The 21,928-nt window shown below is 41.9% G+C and overlaps 1 protein-coding gene across 1 annotated transcript in view; it reads left to right on the plus strand.

Annotated features, from left to right (window-relative positions):
* The window catches only part of LOC149324202 (SMAD family member 7-like), a 61,420-nt gene extending 47,008 nt beyond the window's left edge, over positions 1–14,412 (plus strand). The window contains exon 4 of the mRNA XM_089497540.1: positions 11,451–14,412. Coding sequence (XP_089353666.1) covers positions 11,451–11,989 — 539 coding nt within the window. The 3' untranslated portion in view covers positions 11,990–14,412. The remainder of the gene's footprint in view (positions 1–11,450) is intronic.
* The last annotated feature ends 7,516 nt before the right edge of the window (positions 14,413–21,928 follow it).

Raw genomic sequence — 21,928 nt, forward strand, 5'->3', positions numbered from 1 at the left:
TGCTTATTCAATTTATTTAATTGCTTATTGCTTGGAGCAGTAAGGCCAACCACTTACTTGTTTGTTAGACTCCTATCCATCCTGGCTAAATAGAACTACCAAAGGTATATTGGCTGACTGGATGGCAGTTGTCAGTGCTTCTTTGATAGAAAGTTGTATCCTAGTTCTTCTAAAAGAAGCAATTATGTGACTATTGTTGAAGAAACCTTTGCTGGACAGCCTAGATAACTATTAGCCAGTTTCTAATCTTTCTTTTTAAAGTACAAGCTTAGAGCAGGTGGTAACAGCACAGATCTAGGCATTCATGGATGAAATGGATTATATGTGGCTCCATTGCATTCTGATTTAGGCTTAGTTGGGTGACAGAAACATCCTCAATAGCATCACCAGGGGGTGTGGACTGCACTGTGTGACACCCCAGAAGGGGGGTAACACCCAGTCAACCCCCCTCGCACCTTCCCCCATGCTCTGTCTGCCATGCATGCTCCCCTGTCCCTTGGGTATGTGTGCACCTCTCCCTGCGTGTGTGAATGCTTCTCTCTACTCATGCAAATGCCTTTCTGTGTGTGTGCTGCTCCATTCCCCCACATGTTCTGTCCCCCAAGCACCTGCCCATCCTTTTCCTCATTAGGAAAAGGACAGGCTCTCTCAGGGAGAGCGCCCGCACACTGTCCTTGGAAAGCCTGCCCCCAAAACCCAACCATAAATATCCCCCTCTCATAATCTTCTCCTCAAACTGTGTGATACCTGATGCAGGAACGCCTCTCAACATCCTTGGCCGTTGACCTGTATCTGTTGGATCTTTCAACAGTATTTGATATAATCAGTCATAATATTTGGGTTATTTGTTGATAAGGAGCTGGAGGCCCCCACAATTTTTTGACAGTTCTGGTAGCACTGGAGGATTGTTATTGAGCCTCATGACTTTTAGCCTGTGGTGTTCCACAAGACTTGATACTGCTCTCTAAGCCTTTTAACATCTACATCAGTGGTCCCTAAACTGTGCCCTTTAAGAGATTTTGGACTACAGCTTCAAGAAGCCTCAGCCATGTTGTCCAATAGTCTGGGATTCTGGAAGCTGAAGTCCAAAATCTCTTAAAGGGCATAGTTTGGGGACTAGATTACTGATCATCTGAGGTTTGGAGTTTGAGTCTTACCATTATGTTTATGATAGCCAGCAATAGCTCTTGTTCTCATCAGGCAAAGGAAGCTGTTGAAGTCCTGAACTGTGATTTGGATCCAGTGAAGAACTGAGTGTGAGTGCACCCAGCTATACCTCTCCCTAGAGAAGGCAGATTTGGCCTTCATGTTCCATACCTTACATACTTCCCTATTATATTATTGTAACACGCTTTACTCGGGGCAATCCTTGAAAAGTGTTCAGCTTGTGTATAATATGGTGACAGACTTTTGTGTTGGACATTATATTGATCTTGTAGGAATTGCACTGGCTTCCAGTTTGCTTCTGAGATCAGTTCAGGATGCTGATTTTGATGTGGAAGGCCATAAAAGGCCTGGGGTCAGAATATCTGAAAGTCCACCTCCTTCCAAGCCTGCCTGGAATTTAAGCTCTTAAGGGGATAACCTGCTGCAACCACCACAAGATGCTAAATTGGAATATACATAAGATAGAGCTTCCTTTATAGCATCCTTGTGGCTTGAAAGTCTTTTATAAAAGAAATTGGGCTGACGCTGACCTCTATCCCTACTGGGCATTTTTATGTTGTATGTAATCCACACATGGCTTTTGTTTTAATTGTATGTTTGTCAAGACTGTTTTTAGTTGTTTTTACCTGTTTTAATAGAACAACTTTTTTTTATCTGTTTTTATTTGGTAGGCTAAGAGGCAGTAAACATACTTTTAATAAATACATAGTAAATACTGAGTGGTGCTGGAATGTGACTTTCTCGAAGCTACTACATTTTTGACAATCAAAAATTATAGTCACCTAGAGACAGCTGAATACGTCTTAACAGTTTCATAGGCTGCTGTGAAGATCTATGGCCTAGACCCAGGATTTTTAAAATGTGTGTTGGAATACGCAATGCTGTAGTCCAAGACCTTGTTTACTTTATTTGAATTGCTCTCATACTAGAAAGATGTCTTTGCAGAACTTGGTAAAATTATTTTCTTGGACTGCAGCTACTAACCAGATTCTGGGAGCTGTAGATTCTGGGAGGTCTAGTCCAAACAAGTATATTTTCCAAGCTCTTGGCTTAGTGTACACAGGCATGCATTGTTTGAGTGATTTAGTCACTATGGAGATGTAGAACAAAACAATTCCTTGACCAGGATTGGCTTCAGGAGGAAATTATTCTGCCTCTTTGTATCAGAAACTCTGAATTCACTTGTACTTTCTGTATCTGCAGAGTAGTTTTGAAGCTATTAAAAATACCAGATTTAAAATAGAATTTCATTTCATTTTAAGTAAGGTGACAAATGGCTATTTGGATCATTAAGTGTTCATTCTGTGCTACCATAAGTGACAGCCCACCTGAGGTTTGGGGATAAGTATGTCTGTTGAGTAGTTGCAAAGGATTTGAATTTTTTCATCCTCAAATTTAGGAATTTTAACTCTTAATACTGAACTGAAAATGATGGTTGAATGTAACATGAACAACAAACAGTTGTTTGTCACCTGCCTCATTCATGAAAATGATATGCAAATTATGTTAATTGCATGCAGCTGGAAATGCAAATGTGCTGCAGTTCTCTGTCTCATGATATATGGCTAATTTGGCCTTTGGTTCTGAATGAGTTGCCCAGCCATGGCATTGAATAATGGGACCATCTGTGCCATTGGCTCTCCTGGGACAGCTGGAACGACCAGCAGCTCTTCCATCATTAACTGAGTCCCATTTTCTGTGAATTGAAACTGTGGAAATGAGACCTTTGCAGCAGTGAAGACGCATTCAGTTGATAATCAGCAGCAAATGAATGATAAATTTGCAGCTCAGTTGGGTTGCACGTTGGGTGCTGATGTGCATCCAAACAACTGCAGCCCAAGCTAGCTGTCTGCTAGTAAGATTCCTTCAGTCTGTTGTGGATTCTAGAGTAGCCAGTGGTAAACCAATCTGAAAGTCTTTCCAGACAGAGGGCTCCTCGATGCTAGTAATTAGAAGGCACTGTGCAGCTGTTCCATCTTTTTCTTCATAATAGTTTCCCCAGTTAAAAAGAGAGAGAGAGAGAGAGAAGGAGCCGTGAGAGATGGTTTCGAGTGGAGACCAGGTATGGGTGAAACTTCATGCAGTTCAGTGAGTGGAGCAGGGTAATGATGACATGAGAGTGATACAAGGCTCCTCCAAAACTGCCCTGAGAAAGCATATTAATGCATATAGCAACATGGACATCACATTTGACTTTTATGCTGGTTTAAGATGAAAAACTCTCTCATCTGGGGCTTATTTTCTTATGCGCGATAACTTGTTTGTGGAATTGAACAGCATATTGATGCTTCTTAAAATGCACCAAAGGACTTACCTTATTCATGGAATGGGGGAAAGATAACATTTGTCCTACAGTAATGTCAGTTTCAGAGAGCCGGCGTGGTTTAGTTGTTTGAGTGTTGGACTACAACTGTGGAGACCAGGGTTTGAACTCCCGCTCGGCCGTGAAACCCACAGGGTGACCTTGGACAAGTCACACACTCTCATCCTCAGGATGGCAATGGCAAACCCTCTCTGAAGAAACTTGCCAAGAAAACCCTGTGATACATTCACCTTAGGGTAATCATAAGTCAGAAGTGACTGGAAGGCACACAACAACAACAAAAAGGCCAGTTTCATACCCATTTAACTGCCATTCTCCATCCTGTGGGATCCTGGGTTTTGTAGTTTGGTGAGATACCTAAAATTCTTTGCTTATAAAGCTCTGTCACACACCTTTGAACTACAGTATTAGAGGTCTGTAGGAGAAAATTCTATTGTGGGCCTTCAAGTCATTTCTAACTTATGGCGATCCTCAAGCAAACTCACCACAGTGTTTTATTGGCAAGATTTGTTTAGAGAGGGTTTGCTTTTGCCTTCCTCTGAGGCTAAGAGAGTGTGATTTGCCCAAGGTCACTTAGCAGGTTTCTGTGGCCGAGTGATGATTCAAACCATGGTCTCCAGAGTAATGATACAATGCTCAGACCACTACACCATGCTGGCTCTCCTAAGCAACTTACTGATCTTAAAATTATCAGGATTCCATAGGATAGACCCACAAGAGCAGTTATATAGTATGTACAATGGTGCTGTATAGGTAGCACTCTAGGATTCAATCCACACTGCAGAAATAATCCAGTTTGAGGCGGCTTTAACTGCCCTGGCTCAATGTTAGGGAATCCTGGGAATTGTAGTTTCTTGTGGCACCAGAGCGCTCAGACAGGGAAGGCTAAATATATACATTTTCCCAGTGCTTTCCTAGTTCCATTAAAGATGTGGTTAGAACCTTTAGGAACCATCAGTCTTAGAAGTGGCCCCATCTCCAAATTCACAGCACGAATTTTGGAAGCTTCTCTAACATTCAAAAGGAATGCTTATCCAAACAACATTGCACTGGGTCTAAAATTTGTGCAGTAAGTTCAGAAAGCAGTTATTTGGAGCACACTGAAGTGGGACAAGAGTCCAGAAAAGTAGAATTTTGAAGTTGTGGTTGGTACCCACGTTCTCTGTAAGTCCTGCTCCATCTTTTGGTCCTCCATAGGCTACAGTGTGTCAAGAAGCAGTGTGTCCCAGAATGCACAGAGAACCACTTGGCCACCTCTGCACTTGATTTGAAATCTTGGGAAACTTTGGGGGAATGGGCTGGTTAAGATTCACTTTCATGATAGAGAAGGTGGTGGTACAAATAGCCAGCTCACCCAGTGGCTACATGAACTCTGTGGGGTGACCCAGATGTGCTCCTTGTCCTGGACATGTCCTACATTTCAAAACCTTCATCCCAGGAGGAATCCCAAATGCCCTCCATTTTGAGCATGATTAAGATGCATGAAGTTGCATTTATATTAGTGTTCTAGCTTTTATTTTGTAATGTCCCACGTTTTTCTTGAACATCCTCCATTTTGCAGCACCTTGTCCTCCTTTGCAGTCACGACTTCTAGTTACTTTTTGCTTTTTTGGTGCCTCTTTTTGCTCCTACCACCCATGGAGGAACTCTTGCATTCAGGGAGGTCACTGCAGTGAGCTGGTCTGAGAACTTAGTTTCAAAAGACATATAATGGAGGATTCCCTCCCCCTGCCACTGCTTTCTCTGTCTCTCCTTTCCCCTCCGGCGTGCGTGCGCACACACACACACACACACACACACACACACACACACACACACTCCTCCAGAGAGAGAAGAGCCTGCAATTTATCTAGGCTGGGCAATTAACGTAATCTGAAAACGTCTCTTTAACTGACGTCTGTCTGAAAATTGCTGGGTGGACTGGCGGGTCAAGGAGATGAAAGGGAAAGAATGCAGTCTGGGAGATTTTCTTTCATGCAGAAGAGGGTAGCTTCAGAAGGCTTCTTCCACATAGATATACAGATAGCAGGGCCCCATTGCCAGCATTAGCCCCGTCTCTTCCATTTTCTTTTTTTGCTTTTAAGAAAGTAGACACTTCCCCCAGCCCACACTCTGGTCCTTTTTTCCACCCTCCCTTTCCTTTAACCCAGGGAAATAATTGTACATTTTTGTATCCTGATCCCCTCCCTGACAACTGCACTGAAGTAGTTTTGGAAAGTTAGGTTAAAAGTAATTTGATACGAGAGTTTTGCCTCCTTCTCTCTCCCACTACTCCCCCTTCTTCCCTCCAGGCCTTTGCAACCTCCTTTCCCCCTCCTCTTAACTCAGTTCCCCTCTCCCCCCTTTTTCGGTGCCAGGTTTCAGTGGGATAGTTATATGAAACAAAGTATTGTGAGGCACCGGGAAAAGGCAATGGGGAAGTGGGGGAAGAACTAAAAGACAAAATTGAGGCCTTCCTCATAGTGTATTCCATCGGTCTTGCCTATTTTATCAGGATCTAGACATGGAGTTTTCATTTACTTACTTACTTTTTTCTGGCTGGATAGGTCATAAACTTTTCTGTCTGTCTTAATTTCCAAATGCTGGCCCTTTTAGGTTTTTTTTTCTGAACACGTTGCTTTGCATTACTAAGGAAATAGTATCCTAGCTAATGTTAACCCTCCATGCACACTTTTAAAAGAGTTGAGCTTTCCTTATCCGAAATGCTTGGGACCAGAGGTGCTTTGGATAGCGATTTTTCAATTTTTTAAATTTTGGAATATCTGTATTTGAATATGTACATAATGAGATAACTTGGAGATGGGATCCAAGTCTAAACACAAAATTCATTTAGATTTCATATACACCTTGTACATATAGCCTGACGGTAATTTTATACAGTATTTTTTCAAAAATGTGCATGAAACAAAGTTTGTGTGCATTGGGCCATCAGAAAGCAAAGGTGCCACAATCTCAGACACACTTGGAAAAAGGTTTTTATTTTTGAAATATTTTGAAATTCTGGATAAGAGAAGCCTGAATCCTGTTTTTATTCCTGAATTAATGGGATTTATCAATTCAACAACTGATTCCATATAGGTGGGACTAACAAACAGGATTCAGGTCTGTGTCATGTTTATTTGCGTCAGAATCTATGGGCTCCTATAAAAGAAGGGTTGGAAGCCTTGTGTTGAAGAAATTTTGAAGCTGTGTTGAAAATGTATTGTTTTAGGCTGAGTTCAAATATTTTTAAAGTACAGTTATCATCTCAGAGAACTGTGGTTATTTCCTATATCCTATTGAAATAATTCAATAATTTGGTTTGTTTAGGAAAATAATCCACTTGATGTGGGCCATGGTATCTGCAGGATTCTGGGAGCTGCAATCCAAAGAGAAAAAAGTAACTTTCCTAGACTATCCAGCTTGCCCTGTATAAACTACAAGGAGAAAAAGAAATAATGATGCAGCATGACAGATGAGTCTAGATCCCCAGTCCATATGCTGCCCTATTCTTTTAGATGTCATTGGACTAGATAATGAAAGCAGCTGAACACTGTACTTGTAAATGCTTCATTTGGAAGTGATTTTTGTTGAGCTCAATTGGAGCTGGTTTTCCTATTGCAGCTATTCTCTATAGGCCTCTCCACATGTTAGGAATGGAAAAAATATTTGTAAAATGGTTGAAATATGTTACTCAGATGTTAGGAAATGCTGGTGGGAAGAATCCTGGGCTGACAAGAATCTTTGCAAGGTGGGTTTTTTTAAGATGCCATTTTTGTACTGAAAATAGTATTTCTGAGCAGTAATATTATTTTCTATGAAGAAAATGCTGTTTTCTGTGCAAAGTAAGAAAAACCCCACATGCAAATTTTGTGCAGAATCAGGCCTCAGCGACAGCATTTTTTGAGCAGACGTATTTTCTGAGCAGAAAATGTTTCCTTTGCAAAACAGTGTGTGCAGGTTTTGCACAGAATAATGCCCAAAGTGCAAATAGTCTTTGAAAAAAATGCAGTTTTCGAAATGTCTTGCAATGGGGAAGAAAATTGCTAAAAATAATGAAATTAAAGAATGAAATTAGCATTGCATTCATACTACATGCATTGCACTGTAATAGTTGCCTGTGGTAAATGGAATTTATTAATTACTTGCACGTGTATAGTGCTTTTGCAGCAGATCATACTTACATACAGAAGTCTCTATCACTAGGTTGTCACCTTGTTTGCTGAGCTATGGAAAAGCTCATAGTAGGCTGGAAAAAAATACAATTTGAGACTCCAGCTTCTACAGTCCCCCAGCCATGCTGGCTAAGGAACAAGGAGTTGTGGAAATATAACACAACAACAACAAACAACTTTTCCAACCTCTGCACCTCTCCTAGGCCCCTGAAAATGTTGCCCGTGGGGGGTGAGGAGAGTGCCGAATGGAGTGAGCCAAGCTGATGGAATAGAAGAGTGTAGAGCAGGGATTCCCAAACTGTGGAGTTTTGGACTTTATCTCCCAGAAGCCCCAGCCAGCTTGGTTGGACAGTTGGGAATTCTGGGAGCTGAAGTCCAAAACATCTGGAGGACCGGAATTTGGAAATCACTGGTAGAGCCTTTCCATGTACAGAAAGCTAAATCTGGATCCATCCCAGCCTGTTCAGAGTCATGATACAAGCAAGATGTGGATTCCCACTGAAAGGTGTTAGAGGATGTTTTGAAGTGTTTATGTATTCATGTTTATGCGACTATACTCATAGCTGCTCTTTTCATACAAGGGATGTGTTGCAGGGAGGCCGGAGTGGGGGGTGGCAAGGTGAGGGTAGAAATATGCTAAATGTCAGTCTTCAACTTATACTGCCTTCCCTTCCATTGTTCCTTTATTTAAAATAACATTTGCAGAGCTTTGGGAGTTTCTAGGTCTTAGCATGTCTGTAAAAAGCTTTACAGAATTACTAGCTCCTCAGCCAGTAATTTCTCTCCCTACTCTTTTCCAACAGCAGTCGTGAGAATTGTCTCCTTTCCTCTGTTTAGCAAATAGAGACATAGTTTTAAGGAGAGGGCTTTGGTGGGGAGGAAAGGGAGACACTCACGCTCACCCCCCCTTTTGTTCCCCTGCATTTTCCCCCCTAACAAATGCAAGACTTCCGGTCTCCACCCTGCTACCACAAACCACAGTCTAACTGCAATTCAATCAGATTTATAGCTCCTCTGACGTCTGCATCCTTTAGCATTTATGACCAGAGATCTGGCTATAGGCGTAAATAAGGCCTGTAAATTATAACAGATGAATTTACCCTACTTCGCCAGTCTGGACAGAGCTATGGTTCACTTTTTTTTTAAACGACTCCCTCCTTCCCCCCTTAAATGACAAGGGGGAAAATTATTATATGAAACAAAGCTAGGGATTGGCTTTTAAGCACAGGGTGATGTACGCAGTGGGTTAGGCTGTGCAGTACCTTAGCTGTCAGCCCTGCTTACTCACATTTGACATCACAGAAGATGTCTGTGGCTGATTAGCAGGTCTATAGTATTATGTTATCTGTCATTGATTTACTTCTGGCTTAAACTGAATGGCTGCATCCAGGATTTGAAGATAGGGGTGGGGGTGCAGGAAAGAAATCAATTATAGGATACACAGGATGGCACACTATGCTGTTGTTTTGCATCTTTTCCCCATATCTTTGACCACAACATGGTGCTTTGACCCTATTCGTGAATAATATAGAATAGATGGTTGGAAGTCAGATGAAGGTAGGGGGAGAGGGAACAGTTTGCCAAGATCATTCTCAAATTGTTAATACTGTGTGCTTGGGCCCTTGGTATTTGTAGGGGTTTGGTTCCAGGACCACACCCACCCAGATACCAAAATCTGTGGATGCTCAAGTTCTATTAAATGGAGTGGCATAGTAAAATTATGTCCCTTGTATAAAATGGCAAAACCAAGATTTGATTTTTGCAATATCTGTCTGTCTCTTTATCTATCTATCTATCAGTCTGTCTATCTATTTTCAAGCCATGGGTGGTTGAATAGATGGATAAAGCATCTGTGGATACTGAGGGCCAGCTGTACTACTTTTGTACTTGGTCAGTTGACCTAGATCACCCTATTTGTGGAAGTTTTAAGGGTCACAGAGAGCTTGATCCAGCTGTTCATGGTCAGTGTGAGACCATTATTTGATGTGGTTGTGATGTGTTGAAGCTTCTGAGAACTGATATGAAGAGAGACCTGTTGTGACTGCTTAAAGTCTAGTGTCTCATTTCTGATGCTCCTGTGAGAGCAACAGTTGTTCCCTACACTATGAAGCCGGCATCTTTTATGCAGAGCATCCTTTCTCTCTTTCACAGAAGTGAAAGAGAGGTGCTTGATTGGTTATTAGGAATCTGGACATGGTAAGAAGTTGAGGCACCGGCATGCAGTCTCCTTGGTTGAAAAGGTTCAATTCTTACAGATTTCCTCCAAAGAGTAGTGCTTTTGAGTTCAAAATATGTTGGGGCTGAATAAATCTGTTATATATACCATACATAATCCATACATACATATACCCATACCAGCTGGGCTTTGGGAAAGTTACCTCTTTGGATGCAGTTCTCAGAATCACCTGGCTAGTGTGAAGGCCACTTACTATGTTATGCATTAGGGTATTGCCAATTACATAACAGTGTCAGAGGCATAGTGATAAAATGTTCAACTTATATTGACTTTGCCTTGTTGCTGCCAGATCAGAATGTGAATCATTGTTGATAATTGTCCCATGGTGATGGTCATGGTGAAAAAGAACTTTTGTAATGAAAGGGTTTGCAGTACAGGTTGAGTCTCCCTTTGCAATTCTGGAATTCCAAAATCTGAAATACAGTGCGCCCTTTGTTTACGTGGGGGGGTGTTCTGTTCTGAACTCCCCTGCGTAAAACAAAAACTGCCTATGCTCGAGCCCCATTTAAATGAATGGGGCTCATGCATGCGTTAACGCACATGGGCGTGCGCCCCATTCATCCCTATGGGACACACCGCCCCTTCCTCCCCATGTGTATAATGCGGGTGCACTGTACTCCAATATCCAAAATTGTCCACACTAGTAGCTGAGATAGTGACATCTTTGCTTTTCTGATGGTTCAGTGTACACAAATTCTGTTTCATGAACAAAATTATTAAAATTATTATGTCTAAAATTACCTATAGGCTATGTGTATAACATGTATGCAAAGCATAAATGAATTTCATGTTTAGACTTGAGTCCTGTCTCCAAGATACCTCATTATGTGTATGCAAATATTCCAAAATCCCCCCAATCCCAAATGCATCTGATTCCAAACATTTCAGATATGGGATGTTCAACACCCCCCCCCTTTCTCTCTCTCTCTGTGTGTGTGTGTGTGTGTGTGTACACATACACAGACAACACACACACAGAGAGAGAGAGAGAGAGAGAGATCTCACATGCAATCAGTCCCTTTTTGTTCCTATAAGATCTAGTTAAAATCTAGAGGCTCTCAACATAAGTCTAGTCCTGTTAATTCTTTCCACTTTATGATTCATAAAGCTGGTTCTTGAATCAGCTGGTTATTCTTGAATATTCAACAAATATTCACATTTGGTGTAGTCAGTTTCATAATATGACTTTCCAAAGTAACAGCCACAAATATTTGTTTGGTCTTATTTGAATCCATGCAAATGATATATTATTTTATAAATAACAAGCACAAATTGTTAGCTAAAGCATTTTTACTCATAATATTTTTAGTATATTTCCAATCCCAAGTATGTCTATTTTAATCTCTTGGGGATGTAGAAAATGCAGCTCCAGAAAGGAGAATTGATGGACTTGGAAAGAAGGGACTTAATTCTGGAGAGACTTTAGTCACTCAGTCGATTGTACTCGGTTGGGTAAACCAAGGGTAAGGCAGCTTTCTGTATTGATTGAACAACAGGTATGTAAGTTTTTAAAGCAGGCTGTATTGTTTTGAGACTAAACTGACATCCCTCTTTTTTTTTCTTTTTCTAGATTCCCAAGTTCTACAAGAAGCAGGGGATCCATCACACTGGTGTGTGGTGGCATACTGGGAAGAAAAAACACGTGTGGGGCGGCTGTATTCTGTCCAAGAGCCTTCCCTGGATATCTTCTATGATCTACCTCAGGGGAATGGCTTCTGCCTCGGACAGCTCAATTCGGACAATAAAAGCCAGCTGGTGCAGAAGGTCCGGAGCAAGATTGGCTATGGCATCCAGCTGACCAAGGAAGTTGATGGGGTATGGGTTTACAATCGAAGCAGTTACCCGATTTTCATCAAGTCGGCCACACTGGACAACCCTGACTCCAGGACGTTACTGGTTCATAAAGTGTTCCCAGGCTTTTCCATCAAAGCATTTGACTATGAGAAAGCTTACAGCTTACAAAGGCCTAACGACCACGAATTCATGCAGCAACCATGGACTGGCTTCACTGTTCAGATTAGCTTTGTGAAAGGCTGGGGCCAGTGCTACACGAGACAGTTCATCAGCAGTTGCCCCTGCTGGTTGGAGGTTATTTTTAATAACCGATGACTCCTGTCACTTAGACCGGACTCAGAAATGACATTTTATAACTACTTTGCTGCTAAATATCTCCTTCTGAGTGCTTGCTTTTTCATGCAACCTTTTTGTCTGTTTGTTTGTTCTGTTTTGAGAAATAGCTTATGGAAAGATGTTTTTTCTCTTTTCTCTCTGTTCTTTTGTTTTTGCATTTTTTGGCTCTGGTATTTTTGAAAAACAAAAGATTATGTGTGAATGACCAATAACTCAGAAGGCACCTAGAAAAGCAGGTGAGAGGGACAGGAGAGAACTCACTAGGGGATCATCTTTTATCCTTTTTAAGTTATTACCCCAACCTGGTGGGTGGCATTAGATGCAACCTGATTTTTGCATAGTTCCCTCTCTTGAATCAAAATAATCGTAAGACTTCTCTCCCTCTTACCACTTTTGTAAACATACCCCAACCTAGAGACCTGTGTTTGCTCCTGTAGATAATCAGTGTTCTTAGGCTACACTGTATATTTCTGTGAAAGGAGTAAATTTGTGTGCAGAAAGCTCCATTGATAAGATCCATTTTTTTGCATTGAAGTGAATAAAGAGGTCATCGAAGAAAGACAGACAGCTGCTCCAAAAGCTGCCAGAGTTTCAATAAATTTCTGGATAAGGTTACTTTATTAAAAATGAAAAGCAAGATCAACTACATTGGCCATAAAATAAATTTCAAAATCTGTAGTGGGAGAATACCTATACCTATGCAGTGGGCCCTTTCTATATCAGCTGGGGTTTGGTTGCAAGACCCCGCATGGACACCAAAATCCATGGTTGCCCAAGTCCCATTAAATAATGTAGTAAAATGATTCTCTTAACATAAAATGGCAAAATCAAAGCTTGCTTTTTGGAATTTATATTTTTTTACTATTTAAGCCATGGATGGTGGTATCTGTGGATAAAGAATTTGTGGATACAGAGGGTCGGTTGTATTAGGATGAGCAACGTGTGTAAGCTTTTACGATCTCTTTTATGGGCAAAAAATGGGGAGAAGGGGGGATAATGTGGTCTGAATGATCTAGAACCCATTTCCCTGAAATCTCGTGCTAGGCCATTCTTGATCACACAACTCTTTAAGTACAAGTCCTCCTTGAACCTGGTGCTAAATTATTCACATCAGTGAGGTGCCTTCCTGCTACACAACATAATGTGCACACCTAAACAACAACCCCACTTTGCTGCAGCTTGTGCCAGCCCATCTGCTCTTTCTTACAGCCATGCTGACTCCTTTGCAGATATGAAGGAAACTGACCCCTTGATGGTGCCCAAAAAGCCCACATGGTCACTATGGCACAAAATCGAATGTACACAACATGTGTGCCTACGCATGTAGTCAGCTTAGGGAGCAAATGCTGCACAGTAAAATATTGGCCAAATTTGTTCTTAATATCTCCTTTCTCTTTCCCTACTCCTTCTCTGTTGCAGCTATTCTGCTGCTTTTGGACTTCAGGTGTCTGTGTCATTGTGGAAGCAGCAGCAGCAGCAGCATGGGTTTGAAAGGGGTATGCCTGTGTTTCTGTTGTGCTTAAGAGATAATTTGTAATGCCGGGAAAACAATAAGGTGCATGGCCTATGAACTGTGATGCAGACATCTTGCTCCCTTCTTGATATTTTTCTTTATAAAGGACGAAAAGGATTTTCAGTATTTATCTCCGTATAACCTGTCCTGGTTGGGTTTATGATAGTACTGTTTGTATCCAGAAACTGCAGTCATTCATTTATTTCTTCTTGAATTCATACACTTAGTATGATAATTTTACACTGTTCTTAGCTCAATGAGCATGTTTAGACCGTAACATAAGCTATTTTTCTAAATATATTAAAAAAAAGGTTTAAGTGAACAAGAGGAGCATTCTCATTGGAATTTTAGCATTGAAGTGCTTTGGGAAATAACAACAACAAAAAAAGAGAGAGACTTCTTTAAAAAGAACCCTGAGATTTATTAAAAGAAAAAAAATGTATTTTATGTTATATATAAATATATTATTACTTGTAAATACAAAGACGTTTTATAAGCATCATTATTTATGTATTGTGCAATGTGTATAAACAAGAAAAATAAGAAAAGATGCACTTTGCTTTAATATAAATGCAAATAACAAAATGCCAAATTAAAAAAAAAAGATAAAAGCATAAAGTTGGTGTGTGTGTTTTCCCCCCTCCATCTTCCTATGAGGAAACATGAATATTTTTTTGTAAGAAAACAGATACAACTAAACATTATTTTTAAAATGTACACTTGGGGTGCTGTTGTGCGCAGCTTGATTTTTCAGGATGAGGTGATGTCAGGGAAATATTAACATTCAACATTGCAAGTGTTTACATTGCAACAACTGCTCATTTGAGCAACACTGTCAGTGTTGCCGGAAGTTGCAATAAATTGTCTGTGTGAGTTGAGACCTGTGGAACTTGATGGCTTTCTGTATAAAGAGTCATTCCATTCAGTGATGGAAGCTCCTGTCACAGCATGGAAAAGGAGGTCCAACTGTAGGTTTTTTTAACCCATGGGTGGTCAAAATGCAGTACCACCTCCATATTGACGGGGGACACATTCTTGGATTTACCATGGAAATGCGAAATCACAGATAATACCAAATGCTATTAAAATGAATGACTTCAGAGGAAGTTTGAGCATAGAATCACACCAGAAGACCTAGAAATTGCTAGAGAGATCACCTCTCGGCATTTTTGGTCCTCCAGCACATCACTCATTTGCAGCATACTGTAGTATCAAGCTGGAGGACCTAGAAAATGCCTAGTGAGTAAGTGGGTAAGTGAAACTTCAGGTACTAGTCCCATAGATACAAGATTGTACTGTATTACCAAGTTCTCATTTGGATTACTGGAAAGTACATAAGAAATGTAGGACATCACAGTGGAATCAGTACATAGGTGATATATAGCAGGCATCAAACCTGTACCTGGCAATCACTGGTTGGCATTTTGTTAGTGATGATGAGGGTATATGCATGTGGGGTGAATTTGTCATATCTCAACAGATGTATCCTTATGATAATGGCAGACGCAGAGTAGTGCATATAGCAATGCTTGCATTGCAAAACATCACCAAATGATTGACATGTGACGTGCAGTGTTGCTGTTCTGCATGACGTATTATTTCCACATGCAGGTATTTATGCTGAGGCAATGATGGACTGCAGTCACTGAGTGTATCTGCATTATATCACCATATCCATTTCATACCACATTGCACTGCCATGACTCCAACATATGGAATCCTGGGATACATAGTTCAATGAGGTGCCATAACAATTTAAAATACAACAGTGGTATATCTGGATTGGCCAGCTACACCATTATGGGAAGATCCATCAAAATGTTCCTTCATAGAATTGAAAAAGATCCTGAGACTTTAGGAAACCTACAACCAGTCAGAGTAGTGAATATTGGACTAACTGTTCCAAGGGTTTGAAGCAGACCAGGAGAGTGAGAATTTAGAGAGTGGGGATGGCAGTGTAGACCAAAGTATCAGCTTTTCATGCTCTGCATCTGATTTTTGTATAATATGTCTTCATATTTTCATATGGAAATACCTAGGTTCAAATCCCCAGTTGTACTGAGTAACCTTGTGTAACCTACACTACTGAGATAGGAGGATTAAAGGGAATGATGAAGAGCCATGAATAAATCCTTGGAGAAAATGTGAGAAATGGATGTAGTAAAATGGTTGACCAATAATATTTTAAGAAAATGGAAGCAGCAGCTCAGGTTAGAAATAAAGTGGCCAGGTGTGAGTTTGCAGGAACTAAGCAGAGTAGTGGAGGACAGGGAGCCTTGGAGATGTCTCATCCACAGGGTCGCCATGGGTCGAGATTGACTCGAGGGCAGTTAACAACAACAAATTGAAAACATGGCATGGAGCTGGAAGGATGAAAGTGAGTGGAGCAATCTCAAGAGCTGTAAAAAAACCCTGCCTCCTAATTTTGTATTTGTATCGTAGAGGCTCTATCTGCACTGGAGTATCTTGGCCCCAGAGCTGCCACAACTCACTCCCTCACCATTGCAAAATTGACTCTGGGCTGTCGACTGCATGCACATCCCATTGAGCTACCTGATGCATTTGCCTCCACAAGTCATTTTACGGTGAGATCAGAACAAGGTGCCCAGTGTTGGTCACATGGCTGGGCACTTCAGTCTGAACTCAGAATGAGCCATTGGTGGCAGTGGTGGACTTGCAAGCAGTCAGCCAACCAGCATCAGAACAAAGAGCTCTGGATTTCCTGGGAAGATCTCAAGCAACTGGTGACTTTTGAACTCTACAGTAGGAAAGGCGGAAGCTAGTTTTGGTGTTGAACAGACCATCTGTCTGGTATCTTCACAGCAGACCCAGATTTTGGGCCACATGTCATCCAGTCTCCCTAGTGAGAGGCCAGCAAGGCTGTTGTATTTGGCCTGTGCAGACAGGGCCACATTTTAGATAAAAAAAATCCTCTACTCCCTATAGGTGTTTTCTTGGCAAATTTCTTCAGAGGGGGGTTGCCATTGCCATCCTCTGTTTGAGTGTTGGACTATGACTCCGGAGACCAGGATTTGATTCCTAGCTTGGTCACAAAACCCAGTGGCAAGTCATAAGCTTTCAGCCTCAAGGGAAAGCAGTGACAAACCTCCTCTGAACAAACCTTGCCAAGAAAACCCCATGAGAAGTTTGCCATAAGTCAGAAACAACACAAAAGCAACAACAAAACCTATGGGCAGTCAACGTTTTGTGTATACGTTCAGTCAAATGTAACCTCACTAGTGTTCTGTTCAAAGTTGGTGTCACAACAGACCGCAACAATGATGGTATTAACAACTTTAATAGCAGAGTCTGCTGCACACTTGCCCTTCCCAAATAGCATTTCTCATTGGTGTGGAATTCGTTAGACACCAAAAAAGCAGTGCAGAAAGGTTAGGCCTCAGGGTAGATACCCCAGTAAGATTTTGGTGTGGACAGCATGATGTTCTGAAGATTGAGCTAAGCTTTGATGGAAGGCATCATGGCCTAAAAGTCTGAGCTGGACTGACTTGAGCCATACTTTCAGCTGTGACATTGTCAGTCACAAAAGCAGCGCCCCAGAGAGGTCAAGTGTCATGAAAACATTCATCTCAGTCTGTATGGTTTCATTTGTTTTTCTGCCTCTTGGCAGAACTTGAACTATTCAATTATTGCCTCACATCTTTCCTATGGCACAATGGCTAGACGGCATAATGATGATCATCATCATCGTGAGCCTTTTGTTGCAAGAGACTCGAGTAAACCCTCGGCTTCCTTTCCCCGTCCAGCATATTTGCACAATTAATACAACATCAAAGGCCCTAAAAAGAAAAAGAGACTCTGAAAGATAGCAGGATGAATGCCAAATTTCCCCCCTTTTTTGGGCAGAACTGGCATGGCATTTATCAGCATCAGCAACTGGGCGAGGCAGACAAAATGGATGCTTATTGTGTGCCTTTGCTTAGCAGCTCCTTGGCATGAAACATAAACAGCCTTCGGACTGGTGTCACTTAAATGCTGGCAGCCATCAGACCCTCGGGGATGTCACTCTGGCACCAAGCAATGATAGAGGCCCTAAGGTATTGTTGTCTCAATTTAACAGATGAGGGAAATGAAGCAGAGAAGTTAAAACTATTTTCCCAAGGTCACTGAGGCCACTAATCTGTTCAGTCTAATCTTAGATCACTAAAATGGCTGATGCCGCCAGCATTTTAGTAAACAGCCTATTAAGGAAGTTGTGTTTGAATTTCTCCCTCTTTTCCTGTAGCTTGAATCCATTGCTCCATTTCCTATGTTTCTCTCCATTGGGCATGATTTACAGACCTTTCAACATTTTGGTTGCCCTCCTCTGGACGTGCTCCACCTTGTCAATATCCCTCTTGAACTGTGATGCCCAGAACTGGGCACAGTATTTCAAATGAAGTATGACCAAAACAGAATAGAGTGGTACTGTTACCTCCTTCAGTCTAGACCAGTGATTCCCCACCTTTTCTATGCTCCTCACCCCCAGGAAATATTTAATCAATGTTCACCTCTCCTACAAAAGTAATACATTTGAAGAGGAAGAAGTCCCAGTTCTTAATTTTGAACCACATATAATGCTGGGGGTGGGGGGTGGGGGTGGGGGTGAACAAATTGAATTTAATGGAGGTGTGGGAACCTCAGGTTGGGAACTTCTGATCTAGACACTATACTCCTATTGATGCAGCCTGCAATTACATTGGATTTATTAGCTGCTGCAGCCAGGGCTGCCTCTGGGTATTTGGCCAGGTGAAAAATATTTTGGCACCCTGTTGCCTCTCATAATTATTTTCACCCCTAGATTTCCACTGTTTTTTTTTGTTGTTGTTGTTAAAGCTAAACATAACAGTAAACAAGATGGTAAACATACGGTAGCTTGCTTTTACGTCACTTGCTGTAATGAGTTTTCACTTTAATATTGTTTAATTACACACACACACAAAATACAAAAATGTCCCTAAATTTTGCCGCCCTAGATGGCTGCCTAGTTTGCTTATATGTATGAGCTGGCCCTGGCTGCAGCACACTACTAACCTACGTATGAGCAGTTCCTGCTACAGAGAGGAGGAGGAGGAGAGAGGTAGCTCGGCAGCCACCTTAAGTGGTGACTGTTTAATTTTTTTTTTTAAACTCTAGGAAGAGTGTGCTTGTAGTCACATCTTCAGTGAGTCACATCTGTGAGTCACTAGGGGTGGAGCTAGCAGACTAGCTCTATATTACTCCTCCCAGAGCCTCTCCAGAGCAGTTCCTGCTACAGAGAGGAGGAGGAGAGAAATGTTATTTCTATTTTTATTTCATTTTTTTTCATCCAAGGAAATCTACAGCAGAGGCAGAGTTGATTGAGCTCACTGCCACAAATTGTTGAAACATCAGGGGCTTTAAGGTTGGTGTTTTCTGGAGGATTTTTTTTTTTTTCAGGAGGAAGCCCACAGTCCTGTTTCAGTAATTTCCTAAGACTTTTCAGTATGGACACTGACGGAACCACGGCAGCCACCTGCAACACTTGTGGGATGTTTGTCTTCTTGCCTACAGAAGTGGAGAACTTCACATGCCCCAAGTGCAAGTTGGTAGCCCTCCTGGAGGAGAAAGTGCAGCAGTTGGAGTCCAGAGTAGCTACACTTCAGCATATTAGGGAGCAGGAGGATTTCCTGGACACAACAGAACTAACAATCCTGGACGAATACCACGCAGAGGAAGATGCTGGAGCTGAGGAGGTCACTTCACATACACAGGAGGCAGACAGCTGGAGGAATGTCACACAGAGAAGTAGGCCAAGAAGGGATTGTTCGGGGAGCTTGCAGCTAGAGAATCGATTCAAAGCTCTTTCCCTTATCAAGGAGGATGAAGAAGAGCAGCATGGACAGACTTCAGGGACAGAGCAGGTAAGCCTGAGAGTCCCACCCAAGGGAACAGCCGCTGCTAAACCTCGTAGGAGGCATGTGGTCGTAGTGGGGGACTCCTTGCTGAGGGGTACAGAAGCAGTAATTTGTAGGCCTGACAAGATGTCTCGAGAGGTGTGTTGTCTCCCAGGGGCAAAGATCCATGATGTGACAGAGAGGCTGACAAGACTGGTCAAGCCTACTGACCAATACCCCTTCCTTTTGGTCTACATGGGAACCAATGATACTGCAAGACACAGCCTGCAGAACATCAAAAGGGATTACGAGGCGTTTGGTAGGAAGCTGAAAGGAATGGTTGTCATCTCGTCTCTTCTGCCAGTTGAAGGGCATGGTCCAGGAAGGGAGAGGAAAATAGCGGATGTGAACAACTGGCTTCGCAGATGGTGCCACCGAGAACGATTTGGATTCTTTGATCATGGGCTGCGGTTCCATGAGGAGGGACTTCTTGCAACGGACGGGTTGCATCTCACGCCAGTTGGAAGAAATGTTTTTGCCAACAGTCTCAAGAACTTGATCAGGAGGGCTTTAAACTGAGTTCCGTGGGGAAGGGAGACAATATTAGGGAAGGTGAAAGGGCTGGAGAAAATAGTCAAACAGACATAGAGGAAACAAGAAAAAAAGTGCAAGGACCCAACAATGGGAGGCAAAAAAACTTGCACAAGCAGCAAGTAAATGGGACCCGTGGTCTGCGATGTCTCTACACTAATGCACAGAGCATGGGAAATAAGCAAGATGAACTCGAACTCCTAGTACAACAAAGCAAATATGATATAATAGGCATCACTGAAACCTGGTGGGATAAGTCTCATGATTGGAATGTGGAAATAGAGGGGTATAACCTTTTTAAGAGCAATAGGCCAAACAGGAAAGGAGGAGGAATAGCACTATATGTCAGAGATATTTACACCAGTGAAGAGATCCAGGACATCAATCATGGAAGCCAGGTGGAGAGCATCTGGATAAAAATTAAAGGGGAGGGAAACAACAAGGATGTTACAGTGGGAGTCTAGTACAGACCCCCAAGACTGAGAAATTGGATGATATCTTTCTAGAACAGATGACCACACAGTCAGAAAAGAGAGATGTAGTAGTGATGGGTGACTTCAACTATCCTGATATTTGCTGGAAGTCAAACTCAGCAAAATCCTCAAGGTCTGGCAAATTCCTCACTTGCCTGGAAGACAATTGCATTGTCCAAAAGGTGGAAGAGGCAACAAGGGGGTCAGCTATTTTGGATCTGATCCTAACCAACAAGGATGACTTGGTTAATAGGGTGCAAGTGGTGGGATAATTAGGTGGAAGTGACCATGTTCTCCTGGAGTTTGTTATACAATGGAAAGGAGAAGCCAGGCATAGTCAGACACACATTCTAGACTTTAGGAGAGCGGATTTCAGTAAACTTGGGCCCGTTACAGACGGTCCAAAAGGGGCGGTCTTGGGCCGCTGCTGTTTGCTCCGTGAGGGAGCCGCAGCAGCTAAACTGCGCGACTCCCTCACAGAGCAAAAAAGGAGTGCGCAAATCGCGCTCCTTCCAGGAACCCGGAAGAGACGCCGCGAGTGCCAAAGCGCGCACTCGCGACGTCTCTTCTGAGTTTGGATGTGCGGATGCAGACCGTCCGCTACGTCAAGATGGCAGCGCCCATCTGTATAGGGCGTCACTATCTTGAGGTATCGGTTACGTGCGAGGGGCAAGGCATGTCTGGAAGCGCCGCCCCTCGCGTGTAATCGCGGCGTGAGGACGGCGCCTCTTAGGCCCGTCTGTAACGCGCCTTAGAGAAGTATTTTTTTTTAATAATCTTTATTACTCCACCAAGAAAAAGAAATACAGTTACATAGTTTCTTGCAAGTAATTTATACACATCCAGAAAACATAAAATATATTATCCTCAGCAGTTCCTGTGTTTACATACTATAGTACCAATAACGCTTCCCTCTTACTGTTTTGAATATCACTTTACATAGCCTATAAATTAAATCATAATTATTTAACACTGTGTCATATTACTTTTTGGGCTCTACTCCAAACCTTCCATATGTTAAAAAAAATAAACCAACTTCCCTCCCCTTTCCTACAACAGAATCAAAAATAGAAATTCAATATCATAAAATCAAATCTTCTTTAATCTCCCATCTTGCTACTAGGTATTTTTTAACTGGATTCCAATCTTCTTCTGTTCTTTCTTTAAATTTATCTTTAAATGTTGCCGTTAAACAATCCATGTCTTTGATTTCCAATAATTTAAACAACCAGTCCTCCAGAGTAGGAGCATGTGTCGACTTCCAATATTTAGCTACAAGTGTTCTTGCGCCTGTAACTAAATACTGCAATATCCTCCAATATCTTTTTTCATGTACAGCGTCCATTATCGTTGTCATATTTAGTAAATACAGTTCCGGCATGAAAGGAAAATCAATTTTCAACATAAATTTGATAGCCTTATGAACATCATGCCAAAAAATCTTAATTTTTGGACAAATCCACCACATGTGTATGTAAGAGCCTCTTTC

The sequence above is a fragment of the Sceloporus occidentalis genome, unplaced genomic scaffold, assembly GCF_023333645.1.
Source record: "Sceloporus occidentalis isolate IW3139 unplaced genomic scaffold, rSceOcc1.0.p SCAF_1, whole genome shotgun sequence".
NCBI lineage: Eukaryota > Metazoa > Chordata > Lepidosauria > Squamata > Phrynosomatidae > Sceloporus > Sceloporus occidentalis.